Raw genomic sequence first — 13,968 nt, 5'->3', positions numbered from 1 at the left:
GTGATCTTACAGAACTCCTGCCAGAAGTTGGCAACGAACTGAGGCCCGCGGTCACTAATCACCTTATCTGGAAATGAGTGAAGGCGGACCACGTGGTGAAAGAACAAATAGGCCAACTTCTTAGCCGTGGGCAACCTCTTACATGGAATGAAGTGGGCCTGCTTCGAGAAGGTGTCTACTACCACTAGGATCACGGTTTTTCCTTGGGAGGGTGGGAGCTCCACTATAAAGTCCATCAAAACCACCACCCATGGTCTCGTGGCGGTTGGCAACGGTTGGAGGAGCCCAGGTGGTCCCCCCCCTTCGTTTGGCCATGATGCAAGTGGGGCAGGAGCTCACAAACTCTGAAACGTCTTTTTTCATTTGTGGCCACCAGAATTGACGCGTTACTAAGTGCAATGTCTTTACGTAGCCGAAATGCCCCGCCAAACGGCTGGAGTGGCATTGCGTCAAGACCTCCCCCCTTAGGCATTTTGGTACGTATATCTTTCCGTTGTAATACCAAAGTCCACCCTCCCCCTTTTCCACGCCCTCGGGTCTTTCTCCTCCCTCTGCTTCTGTCTCAGCCACGAGGCGTTCCCTTTCTCTCGGTTCCGGGGCCCCCGTTTTCTTCCCGGACCAGGTGGTGATCCCCCCCGCAACCTGGGAGGGGGGAATGAGCGAGTCTATCACCTCCTCCCTTTGACACTCATGCTGGGGCATGCGGGAGAGGGTGTCCGCTAAAAAGTTTTTGGTTCCGGGTATGTGCTTCAGCACGAAATCGAATTTGGCAAAAAACACCGCTCACCAGATTTGCTTGGCTGTGAGCTTGCGCCGCCCAGTCAGCGCCTCTAGGTTTTTGTGGTCGGTCCAGATCTCAAAGGGGACCCACGCGCCTTCTAGCCAAGACCGCCAGGTTTTCAGGGCGAAGGTGACGGCGAATGCTTCTTTGTCCCACACTGACCAATTTCGCTGCTCATTTGAGAATTTGCGGGAGATGTACGCGCATGGCCTCAATCCCCCTTCCTCATCCCTTTGCATCAGTATTGCCCCAACGGCGACGTCGGAGGCGTCGCATTGCACCACGAACGGCTTAAGTTCCTTGGGGTGGGCTAGCACGGGCTCACTCGTGAACAGCCTCTTCAATTCATCGAACGCCTCTTGGCATTTGGGCGACCAGTCTAGGCGGGCCCGGGTTTTTTGGCCTCCTCCCCCTTCCCTTCCCCTTGGTCTTGAGGAGTTCAGTGAGGGGCAACATAACCCTGGCGAACCCCTTTATGAACCCGCGGTAGAAATTTGCGAACCCCAAGAAAGATTGTAGCTGCCGTCGGGTTCGGGGTGCTTCCCAATCCAGCACCGCTTGAATTTTGGCGGGGTCCATCGCCAGTCCTTCCCCCGACACCCGGAACCCTAGGTAATCTAGTTCCGTTTGGTGGAACTCGCATTTGGTCAACTTAGCATACAGTTTGTTTTGGTACAATGTGGTTAGTACTTTCCTAACCAGGGGTACATGCGATTCTAAGTCCTTTGAATAAATAATGATGTCATCTAGGTACACCCCCCCCCTTGTACAGGTACTCTCTTAGCACTTCATTTATAAAGTTCATAAACACCCCCGGTGCCCCTTGTAGCCCGAACGGCATCACCAGATATTCGAACCGTCCCATGGCGATGTTAAACGCTGTTTTCCACTCGTCTCCCTCCTTGATCCGTACTCTATAATACGCATCCCTGAGGTCGAGCTTTGTGAACACCTTGCCCTCCACCACCGTGCTAAGTAAGTCTTTTATGAGCGGGATCGGGTAAGCGTTAGATATAGAAATCCCGTTTATCCAGCGAAAATCGGTACAAAGTCTCAGGCTCCCGTCCTTCTTCTTCCGGAACAGGACCGGGGCCGCGTGCGGTGCGGTGGCGGGGCAAATGAAACCCCGTTTCAGGTTTTTGTCTATGAACTTCTTTAGTTCCGCCTTCTCCGCCCACCCCATGGAGTAGAGCTTGGATTTTGGCAGCTCTTGCCCGGGTATAAGCTCAATAGCACAGTCAGTGGGGCGGTGCGAGGGTAGCTCGTTGGCCTCTTCCTCACTAAACGCCCGCTTCAAGTCCCGGTACTCCCTGGGGATTGACTTAACTTCCTCTATGGTTAGGCATAGACTTTCGTTTTGCGGCGGGGGTTTGGGGCCCCATTCCCTCCGCCAATGGTGGTGCTCGCACCTCCAGTCTGGGGAAATTAACGATCTGCGCTTCCCACTGGATATCGGGCTGGTGCCTCGCTAGCCACCCCGTCCCCACCACTATGTCGAACGAGGACAATGGGGCTATCACAAATGTCTCTATCCCCCAGTGTTCTTTCGTCCCCACCGGCACTGCCTGTGTCTCCTCGGTGCAGGGTTCCCCCTTCATCACCGTCCCGTCCATCTGCTCGAATTGGATCGGGTGGGGTAAGGGGGACTTGGCCAACCCTAGCGCCTCTACCAGGCGGGGGGTGATGATGTCTCTAGTGCACCCCGAGTCTATTAGGGCCCGGGCGTGCATAAATCGTTTTAATTTAGGGTTCAATAAAGTCACGGCCATAAATAATAGCTCCCCGGTTATTCTCACCATCATCGGTGCCGTCGCTTCTTGGACCTGCTTTGCGGCACCCATTAAAGCAGGTCGCTGTCATTTCCCGCCAGCTCGGGGTCCCAGGACTCTTCACTCGACTCCTCGATAGTTATAACATCCTCGTCAATCGCCATGGATGTGGCGACGGCGCCCCGACTGGGCTCCTTTGCTCTCCCCCCCCTTTCTTTGGCGTTGGCGCGAGTGGCTTGGGGGGTGGCGTCGCGAGCCGTGGTTTCTCCGGGCAGTTAGCGGCTAGGTGCCCCGGGTCCCCGCATCGGAAGCACCTCCTCCCACCCGGTGGCCCTGGTGGTGCTGGGGCCGTCAAGGGTTTTTTCCCTTCAGTTTTGGCGATGGAGGGGCCCGGTTTCCCCCTTCCTTCACCAGTTGCTGTTGGCGGCGAATTCCTACATGTTGGAGGTTCGTCTCCACTTCACCGGCTATCTGAATCCAACCCACCAGGGTGTCGGGCCTCCCCTGATGGTAGCATCGGTCTAGGATGTTAGCATTCAGCCCGTTCTTGAACGCGGTGTACTTCATCAGCTCGCTCCAGCCTCTCACCGCGGCGCAGTGCGCCATGAACTCGGTGGCATACTCTCGTATGGTGCGATTCCCCTGCTCGATCCTCTGGAGGGCTTCTATGGCCTTCACCTCTTTTAGCGGGCCGCCATACTGTCGCAGCATCGCCTGGAGGAACTCTGCCATGGTCGTCAGCTCCGGCTTCCTCCCGGTGTACAGCCCCACATACCATTTTCTCGCGGCCCCTTTTAGTTTAGAGGCTATGTGGTCCACCCGGCTCGCCTCCGATGGGAAACTTGCTCCCCAGTGAGTCATGAAGTTGTTGCATTGGATGGTGAAGTATTCCACCTCCTCCGCATCCACGTTGAAGGTGATCTGAAGCTCCCGGTTCCACGCCCCCTCTCCGGCTCCTGGAGCGCCTGGTGCCGCCGGGCCCGCTGGTGCCGGGCCTGGCCCCGGCGGCGGCCCCCCCCATCTCTGGGCAGGGCCGCCGGTTGACCCGGTGCTCCGCTGTCGGGTGCCACCGGTTGCCCCGGCCCCCCGTTGGGTGGCGCCGCCGGCTGGGCCGGTGCTCTGTCGGGCGGTCCGGCCGGTGCCCCTCCGTCAGGTGCCCCCACTCCCTGTAGCACCCGGATCTGCTCCTGGATGGCGTCCATTTGCCGGTGCATCTCCACCCCCCCTGGTGGCCCGGCGGGGCCCCCCATCTCCAGGCAGGCCCGCCGGTTGACCCGGCGCTCCGCTGTCAGGTGCCACCGGTTGCCCCGGCCCCCTGTCGGGCGGCGCCGCCAGCTGGCCCGGTGCTCCGTCGGGCGGTCCGGCCGGTGCCCCTCCGCCAGGTGCCCCCACTCCCTGTAGCGCCCGGATCTGCTCCTGGATGGCGTCCATTTGCCGGTGCATCTCCCCGGCGAGTTGTACGCGGCTCTCATGGACCTCATCGTGGATCTCTCTCACCCACTGGAACAGCTCATTGTGTAGCGCCTGGGCATACTCTTCCCCTCGCGGGATCGGGCCCTCCTCTCTCTCGGGGTCTTGCCCGGTCTCGGTGTCCGTCACCAATGTCTTATAGCGTTCGTCCGCTGTGTCCATGAGTGTAGTTGACTTTTGCGGGCTCCAGCTCCTTGGGGTAAAGATGAGTGTGGAGAAATGCGCCGGTTCCTTCACCTTGCGCCTCACTATCGTAACTCCGGGCTCGACCTGTCACTCCCTTGGTGGGGTGCTGGGCTCTCCGTTATCTGGAGCCTTTGCTGCCATTCAGCTAAGTTGCCAGTTCGGATAAGCTCCAAAAAGGATCAGAGTCAAAATGTCAGAACTTGAAGAACTTCAAACGAAACTCATTACTTTGTTGCAAAAGTATAAGACGTTTATTGAGAACTGTGTTCAGGGAAGGCACAAGTTGACTCTGATAACGGGCTCAGCGATTGATACATTTTTTATGCAGTGGTAACAGAAACAATAAAACCATTTCTCACACTCTGGGAGACAGTTGTCTGTTCCCAGGGTCCCTTATCTCCATGGAGGAAGAAGGAGCCCTGCTGTGATGCTCTGGCAGGCTAGCTTCAAAGGACACCTGCAGATGTTTTCCAAAGGCTATCTGTCACCCTTCAGTGGTTACCGTTTGTTTGAAGTGCAAAGCATTTCGTTAGTAGGCCTAGCTACAAGGACATGGGATTAGTAGGCAGTTACAATATGGAGTCAGTTAGGCTAACATTACCAAGCTCAGTATACATAACAGATACAAGTTCTGACAACTTATTAATCAGGGGTCATTTTGCAGAGTGTAACCTGTCTGCAGACAGCAACCTTTTTTGTTGTTGTTGGTGTGTGGGTTGTTGTCTTTTCTAGCTGAGCTCATAGCTGGGTTTTGAAGCTATGGTGACCCCTGTTGCCTGAGATTCACTACCTTCTTGGCTATCTAAGCAGAGCTCCTTTTTTTGCTCCTATTAACAAAGGGCACAAAGTTTCCATGTTGGATGGTTCCCTTTGCTGCTACATTTGCAGTGCTATCCCCACTAGATAACCCTCTTTGCTACTGATTGCCCCAATACGAGTAGGGGTTTTGAACCACAGGATGTATTTAAGGAGAAGTTCAGTTATAATGTTAAACAGGTCACAGAAGTCTCACTTCTGTGTGCTAGAACATAGGAGGGTATTTTTGAACTGCAAAAATTCAGTGTTGTTCAAAGTCAACTATCTAATTATTACCATCAAGGAATAGAGACCCATTTTAAATTCTCATTCTCAGGATTTATATGATCCTTATTCCAAGCAGCCCTGTGGTGCAGAGTGGTAAGCTGCAGTACTGCAGTCCTAAGCTCTGCTCACGACCTGAATTTGATCCTGGCAGAAGCTGGGTTCAAGTAGCTGGCTCAAGGTTGACTCAGCCTCCCATCCTTTCAAGGTCAGTAAAATGAGTACCTAGCTTGCTGGGGGGGGGGGGGAGTGTAGATGACAAGGGGAAGGCAATGGCAAACCATCCTGTAAAAAGTCTGCCATGAAAATGCTGTGATGCAATGTTACCCCAGAGTCAGAAATGACTGATGCTTGCACAGGGGACTACCTTTACCTTTTTATTCCAAGGATATCAGTGACCCTGAGGGCTGCCTAATAATAACTCCAGGAAGATTTCATCACAGTTTGTCCTCCGATCTCATCAGGTCTGTCTGTGTATTTATTCATCCTCTGGACCCATCTAACTGCAGCACTCTAAATGTTGAGCAGTGAAGCATTTGAGGGCCGTTTTGAAATTTAAGAATATGACCATTGATCTAAAAGAAATTGCACCTCTTTATAACTCTTGAGGAGCAAGCAGGTTTTTGAACGTACAACTATACCTTCCTTGATATTTCAAATGAAAGAAAAAAACAAAACTCCTGGATTCCAATGGCATCTATCCAGTGCTTGTGCTTAACAACATCATACACATACATGAAGATGCCTCATACTGCATCAGACCACTGGTCCATCAAGGTTAGCATTGTCTACTCAGACTGGCAGCAGCTCTCCATGGTTTCAGGTAGAGGTCTTTCAGTTCACCATGGAATGCCTACTAATTGCTAAAATCCCTAACTCCAGGTAAAGTCCAATGCAGTTTGTCTTCCAATTTTATCAAGACCTTCTGCATGCAAAGCAGAGGTTCTTCCACTGAGCCATAGCTCCTCCTATGCAATCAAGTGTATGCTTATTGCTCAAACCTTCTTAGCAGCTATATAACTCACCTGAGATTCATTCTCCATCTTATACCAATGGGAAGCATTTATAACCACAGAGCTCATAACGAGCAGAGTTCAACTACGCTAAGCCTCATTTTGACATTAGGTTTGAATATGGGATATTGAAAAGAGGTAGAGATGCGACACAGAACAAAAAGAACAATGCAGCAGATCAAATTGCTGCATTAGAAGTTCTTCATTTGGCATCCTTTGAATTAATTTCTGAAAGATACAAGTTGTGTGCAGCCTACTGGTTGAAGATAATTACTGAAATAAAGATTAGATTTCTGGGGCCTTTGTCTGAACTTTGTGGACTTTCTGGACATCAGCAAGATTCACCAGGCTTCATCGTAACACCTATATATTTAGTGGAATGATATGTAATCCTCCCCCCCCTTTTTTGTAACTTTGATTAAGCAGAATTAATGTATGGAGACTGTATATGCAGCAATCTTTATGATGCCACTGAATTAATTATAAGTTCTGTTGTGTGTAGTTATATAACAGTGGACAGGAATGATTCCTTTGGTCTGTGGTATATTATTTACCATGACTATTCTTTGTGATGCTATGAGTACTGAACCTGCCACATGGCACTTTTTTGGGAAAGAGGACTCAGGACCATAACGCACCTTCAGGGCTGAGGAAAGTTATGAAACATTGAGGCACAGTATAGTCAGGTACGGTGGAGCCCCAACACACTGGTAAGGAAAGCTCTCAGGCATAGGAATAAACGACTGTCCAAGGAATTCAGCCAAGCCCTCCGAAAAGCAGCAGGTTACATTTGGGCAGGACGAGAAGAGGGAGCGAAGGCACAAAGGAACAGAATGGAGCTGAGAGGCCCAAAGTCTGGGGGCTCACGCTGCTGCCCAGCACTGCATTGCCAGTCTTCACACAGTCTGATAGCTGAGACCCTATACCAAACAGCGAAAGGGTTAAGAGTCTTTCACAGCATCCAGGTTTAATGCTCTGATATGTGCAGAAGATTAGTGTTTTGTGCTCTAGCACAGGAGAGAAGGCACAACCCTTCAAACAAAGGGAAAACTATTTTTAAACAAGTCATACAAGAGTCACAGGATGCCAGATGTCATGGTTCCTCCTGAAAAAGCAAGATGGGAACAAAAATAGAGGACACAACTTCCCTGAATCCATTAGGTTACTGTTTGCCCCTAAAGTAACAGCTCATACACACTCACTTTAACAGGGCTGGCCCTAGACTGTCTGGCACTTTAGGCAAGGCACCTCCCCTACACTGAAAATATCACCGAGTACACATGGGGGAGTGCCAAATTCCTCACCCCTAGAAGGCCAGCCTAGTTTGCCTAGTGGCAGGGCCAGCCTAGAGCCTTTGAAACCTCAGAGTCCAAGAGGCCCACTTCTGCCTCTTTCTCTCTCACACACAGGCCTGGCTCGTCTAGCACACATAAAGACCAGGCCTTTAACACCTGAGCCATCTGGGACTTTTTATAAGGTACTTTTAAGGTTGTTCTAGATGACTAAAATGTTCTGGTCAATGATTGAAATCAGGGCTGGAATTCTAGCAGGAGCTCCTTTGCATATTAGGCCACACCCCCTGATGTAGCCAATCCTCCAAGAGCTTACAAAAAAGTGTCTTGTAAGCTCTTGGAGGATTGGCTACATCAGGGGTGTGTGGCCTAATATGCAAAGGAGCTCCTGCTAGAATTCCACCCCTGACTGTAATAATAAACTGAACTGAACTGAAGACAGCACAGGTTCTCTGAATACATTTTACATTTTAAATATATTTGGGGGGGAAAGAGTAATTTTTTTTGGGGGGGGGAGGAGTATTTTTGCATTTTATATATATTTGGAGGGAACAACGGAAAGACAGTAAGGTGTATGCAATTACTTGCAGGGATGAGGAGAAATCAAGAAAATGAAAGGATTTCATAGGCACAGTAGAATGCAAAACAGAACACCACAGAAAGCTGATACGACAGGTGGCCTAAGCTTAATTCCTTACAGTTCACAGACCCTGAGCCTTGTCAGCCTGATATGGTCCTATCTCTCAAGTCTGCTGTAAATTTGATAAGATGCATCTTTGGTTCAGGAAAAGGATCCTGGGTAAAAACCATACTGTATACCGATGCTGCTAGCTTGATCTCTCCTTTCCCCCCCTCCCTCCTTTTGTTATGTAGTACTGCTTTGAAATGGGAATATGGGAACAAGATAGTAATGCCTTCTCAGGAGAGCGTGGGGGGAAATGGTGCCAAGAAGACGGCCAAGGCCGGCCAGGCCTGAGAACGAAATAGTAACAGCAATGTGTGAATGTGCCCTGCATAGAGTACCCCTCCCTCAAGAATCCCTTTGATGTATACCTTAAATGCTTGCCTTGATTGTGTACTCACCAGTCTTTCAATTTAACTCTATAGTCTAACAACATGTTGCAATAAACTAGAAACTTTTATCAAAAAGGTCTCGTTATTGAAACATCAGACTTGACACTATCCCGCAAGGAACCCCTCTTCCCTTGCTTGCTCCTGGGAAAGGCAATAGTAACACTTCCTTCACTAATTTTATCAGTGTTGGTACTGTCACACCCCCTTGCATGGAAAGGTGCTCTGTTTCTGCTCTGGCAGATGCAGAGATATTTCATTCTGGAGGAAACCCCTCTCCCTCTCTTTGTAGGGCTTTGTTATTTGCTGGCCACTTCCTGCTGTTGCTAGAGTCCCTGCCTGAAAGATACTGCTCACCCCAGCTTTTGTAAAAAATGCTTAGAGTAGGGTTGCCAATCCCCAGGTGGGAGCAGGGGATCCCCCTGTTTGGAGGCCCTCCCCCCGCTTCAGGGTTGTCAGAAAGCCGGGGGAGGGGAGGGAAATGTCTTCTGGGAACTCTATTATTCCCTAAGGAGATTTGTTCCCATAGAAAATCATGGAGAATTGATCCAAGGGTATCTGGGGCTCTGGGGGGACTGTTTTTTTGGGTAGAGGCACCACATTTTCAGTATAGCATCTAGTGCCTCTCCCCAAAATACCCCCCAAGTTTCAAAAAGATTGGAGCAGGGGGTCCAATTCTATGAGCCCCAAAAGAAGGTGCCCCTATCCTTCATTATTTCCTATGGAAGGAAGGAATTGAAAAGGTGTGCTGTCCCTTTAAATGTGATGGCCAAAACTCCCTTTGGAGTTCAATTATGCTTGTCACAGCCTTGATCTTGGCTCCACCCCAATGTCTCCTGGCTCCACCCCCAAAGTCCCCAGATATTTCTTGAATTGGACTTGGCAACCCTAGCTTAGAGGATATTAGATTGCAACACAAAAGAAGATTTCACGAGTTCAGAGCAGCTGTATTTTATTTCCAAGGACATGGAAGCAGTCATTTTTAGCCATAGGACCTCAGTTCTTGGCTCCCAGGAGACATTCCCTTCCCATATTCAATTGCATGAAATAGGCTCTCTTTTGGGAAGACTTTCTTAGAAGCCCAGGGCTGCAGGATGGCGTAGAACACAGGGAAAACAACACTAGGGCGCCATCCATTGGAAATCCTTTGTCTAAAATGCCAGAAAGAACAGGTGGAAAAATTCATCTTTAAATGCAGCCAGAGCCTAGTGAAACCACCTAGATGCATGCTCCCAGAGGCCAGATATCCACACTTTGCTGCCATTATGGGGAATGGCCTGCCTGGGAACAGCAGAAAGGGTGACTTACAGCAGATGAGAGGGGAATGAGAGTGGGTTCTTTCCAACAAACCTCCAGGTACCCTAAGCGTGTGGAGGGAGGAGACACAACCACCCTGCTCCTGCAGCATATACTGGCTTCAGCATTATATTTCTGGCATGCATAATGTATGTCTTGACAAAGCCTTTGATAAAGCCCTAGGCTGATTATGACTGAGCCACATAATACTGTCTAGCTTGGAGAGGAGGAGTGTTGGGCAATGGTCTAAGAAAGGACCTGCCCTGGAGGCCGAGATCTGTGGATTAGCTGAACTGGAGGCTGCTGTATGAGTCCCACTCTCCAATCTCCAGCCTTTGCCTTCCATCTCTTTCTCTCTCTCTTGCCCTGTTTTCAGAATCCTTTTGTAAACCGGCCACACCCTCTCACCTGCAGTTGCTTGAAGCCAGTCGAGCGCTTTCACTTCCAGCAGCTCCCATTCATCCCTCTGCTTTGCAGTCTTGGAGTGGAGCCACAGGATGGCCAGCACAGTTGCCCACACATCGGGGTCCACCTAGTAGCGGGGGAAGAGAAGAGAGACACTGAGTCCTGCCTGCTCACAGACCCTGTACAGGCCTAGCACTTAACCATGGTCAAACAAGAAATTAAAGCTATATTTCCAACTTGGTTGCAAATTGGGATATGAAACCTTGGTTTGCATTAACTATGGCATTACAGCCTCCACTGAGTAGACCATGGTGATGTCAGTTTTCCTCCTTTTTTTTCCATAACTGGCTTCACTACAGGCTTGGAATCAGAACTTAAGTCAATAACCTGGATTAGGAATTAATTATGTCTGTTCTTCACTCCGAAATCAGACAAATGGATCCCTGAGGGTGTTATTCCTCCCCCCTGCCCCCATCCAAGTGCCAGGTTCTGTCCTTGCCACAGATCTTACCTGCTCAGGTGTTTTGCTCTTGATCTCAGCCTCACTCAGGCCCAGCAGGCTGGCCAGGCTGGAATTGAGGGCCCAGGAGCCATCAGCATTCTGCAGGGAGACCAGCCTAAAGAGAGCGGATTTCACTTCCTTGGGAGGGGGCCATTCGTCCCCTGCATAAGATGGGAAGGGCAGTCAGAAAAATTACCAAAGAACATGTAGCCAGAAATATCTTCCTTGGATGTAAGATTTTGCCAGCTGGGAGCCAGTTTGGTGTAGTGGTTAAGTGTGCGGACTCTTATCTGGGAGAACCGGGTTCGATTCCCCACTCCTCCACTTGTACCTGTTGGAATGGCCTTGGGTCAGCCATAGCTCTGGCAGAGGTTGTCCTTGAAAGGGCAGCTGCTGTGAGAGTCCTCTCAGCCACACCCACCTCACAGGGTGTCTGTTGTGGGGGAGGAAGGTAAAGAAGATTGTTAGCTGCTCTGAGACTCTGAGAGAAGGGTGGGATATAAATCCATTATCATTTTCTTCTTGCTCTTAGTACTTGCCATACTTTATTGCTTACTTGGGGAGATTTCCTTCTTAACAGTCAACCACGCTCCTAAGGGAAGATGTACTTTCTATATAAATGTATGAAGCTCCAAGTAACAAAATTCTGGATACAACATACTGGCAACCCTATGAATTAGTGATTTCCCAAATGTCCTATCCTGGGCTTTCTTTGTAGCAGGAACTTCTTTGCATATTAGGCCACACACCCCTGATGTAGTCAATCCTCCTGGAGCTTACAGTAAGCCCTGTACTAAGAGCCCTCTAAGCTCTTGGAGGATTGGCTACATCAGGGGGTGTGGCCCAATATGCAAAGGAGTTTCTGCTACAAAAAAAAAAATCCCTGGTCCTATCATTAACAGCATTACTTGGGTCTTGTAAACTGAAAGGCCGTGGATTCCTTTATTGACTGGATCCACTATTGACTGGATTCCTTGTTTCTTGTGGCCTACAATCTTTCCTAGCACTACTGAACTTTCCAGTGAGTCTTGCCTTCTTTTTTTGCTCAGGCTTTTGACTGGGGGAATCTTTTAAACAGTTGTTGTATACTACTCTCACCTGCTTTATGAGATCCTTTTAAAAAAGTTAAATGTTCTAGGGCAGGCTATACCCATGCTCTCTCTCTTTAAATATTGGATCAATTGTGCCACCAAGTCACAGTTGATCTGTGGTGACTCCATAGGGTTTTTAAGGTAAGAGGCCTTTGCATAGTGACGCTGGACTTCCTTGATGGCCTCCCATCCAAAATACTAATCAGTCTAGAGAAAAGTAATCTTTTGAGGAAAATTCCACATGAAGAACTTTTTTGGCTCCTGTTAGTTAATGGACCATTACTTCATCAAGGTCATTTCTCAGGCCTATTAATTTGCTCACTGACTTCAGCTAGACAAAGGTGTGTGTGGGGGGGGGGAATGGCTCTTTCTCCAGAAAATCTCTCAAAAACAGAACAGTGATTGGTTGGAGAGGGTCCAGAGCCTATGCCATTAGACTATCCTTTTCCTATTTTCCTTCCCTCATCCCAGTTACCTGCTTTTGCCATACGTTATGTCTGTAATAGATTTGCAGCTTGCTTTAGAATGAATCTCTAGAGTTTTAAAAAGCTAAGATATATACTGCAAAGACCTAGTCCAGTACATGCATTTAGAGAAGTTAGTTTTATTATTTTCGAGTTTTATTATTTTCGAGAGTCACAGTTCTCTTTGTCAGATACATTCTCAAAAGCTTATGCTGCAATAAAATTTGTTAGTCTTAAAGGTGCTACTGAACTATTTTGCAGCAACAGACTAACACAGCTAACTACTCTGTGTGTATTATTTTCTCTGTGTGTGATCTCTCCACCTGAACTGTATTACTCTGAAAATCTTTAAATTTCTGTCCAATAAAGCTTTGTTTTGCTCTAGGGTGTGTTGCTGGGAGTGTACTGGTTCAAACCCAATTTAAGGTTGGTTATGTTACCACAGAGGGGCTTCCTCCAGGTTCTCAGGTTGGAGAAGGGGAAACAGATCTCAGCCTTGACACTTGAGCCAACCCTGCTTAGCTTCTGACATCCAACAAGACCAGGCTAGCTTGGGCCATCTAAGTGAGGGTATAGGGTCTATAATTAGCTGTTTGGTGTTTTATTATATGTATTTATAAGTCACCTCGAGTCAGTCTCTCCAAGAAATGTTCTAAATAAATAATAAATCCATTTGCTTTCTTGAAGAAAATCCCTGGCTTCAGTTCATATGCATTTCTGTGACTGAGCAAAGTTCATTAACTCATTAGGATCTGGGACCGCTTTATGGATAATGGGGCCTTGCAATGGCTGGCTTATCTCTGTGTTCACCCCCACGTAGCCTGTCTGGGAACACATCACCCCAGAGCTCAAGCTCATTTGCAAGGCCAGACTCTGCTTTTCTTTATCCTTCTCTCCAGTTTCCTCCAGATCCCGCAACAGGGCTCAAGCTGCCAGTTGATGAATAGGAAGCCTGAGAAGAGAGCAGAAAAGAAATGGAGCATTTGTTGTGTGCATATTAAAACCATGACTGAGGAGAAAATGGGACCACCTCAGCTACAGTAATATTGTCTGCCCATGCTTGTTAAAATCGGGCCAGCAGATTGGTTGTTGAGACTGGATGGGCCAGTGAATGAAAACCACCAGCTCCATTTGGCCAACTGGGAAAGAGACTCATGGTGTCTGTTCCAAATGCAGCGTTTGGTGTTCTGTCTTAGGCCCACATTTAGCATACACTGCTTGGTTGTCTCTGCTGCACATGAGCACTTTGGGTGTGGGATAGTTACTCCAAATGTGGTCAGAAGGAGACCTAGTATCCATCCTTGGCCTATTCTCTCAGCCTCAAAGGACACTGAATGACAACACTCTTGTGCAAAACTCAGTTTTACGAATAAGTGAATATATCACATAAAGACTGGTTTAGGAAATTATCTGGGATGTTAATATTATGGAAGCATTTTCCATGTGAATAACTGTGTCAGGACAGCTTGACAATGACATCAAATGCAATTTCTCACTTCACAGTGGAGTGCCTGGAAAGCATTTCACTCAGAGCAGAGAAAATATTTC

At 48.7% G+C, this 13,968-nt stretch overlaps 1 protein-coding gene across 1 annotated transcript in view; it reads right to left on the bottom strand.

Moving 5' to 3' along the window:
* Positions 1-6,987: 6,987 nt before the first annotated feature.
* LOC132583374 (von Willebrand factor A domain-containing protein 5A-like) overlaps positions 6,988-13,968 on the bottom strand; it is a 43,410-nt gene continuing 36,429 nt past the window's right edge. Inside the window, 3 exon segments of the mRNA XM_060255028.1 lie at positions 6,988-7,219; positions 10,367-10,490; positions 10,875-11,026. Coding sequence (XP_060111011.1) covers positions 7,056-7,219; positions 10,367-10,490; positions 10,875-11,026 — 440 coding nt within the window. The 3' untranslated portion in view covers positions 6,988-7,055.

Source organism: Heteronotia binoei, chromosome 15 (genome assembly GCF_032191835.1).
Source record: "Heteronotia binoei isolate CCM8104 ecotype False Entrance Well chromosome 15, APGP_CSIRO_Hbin_v1, whole genome shotgun sequence".
Taxonomy (NCBI): Eukaryota; Metazoa; Chordata; class Lepidosauria; order Squamata; family Gekkonidae; genus Heteronotia; species Heteronotia binoei.
Note: the sequence above shows the minus strand (reverse complement) of the source record. Positions and strands in the feature narration are given on the sequence as shown.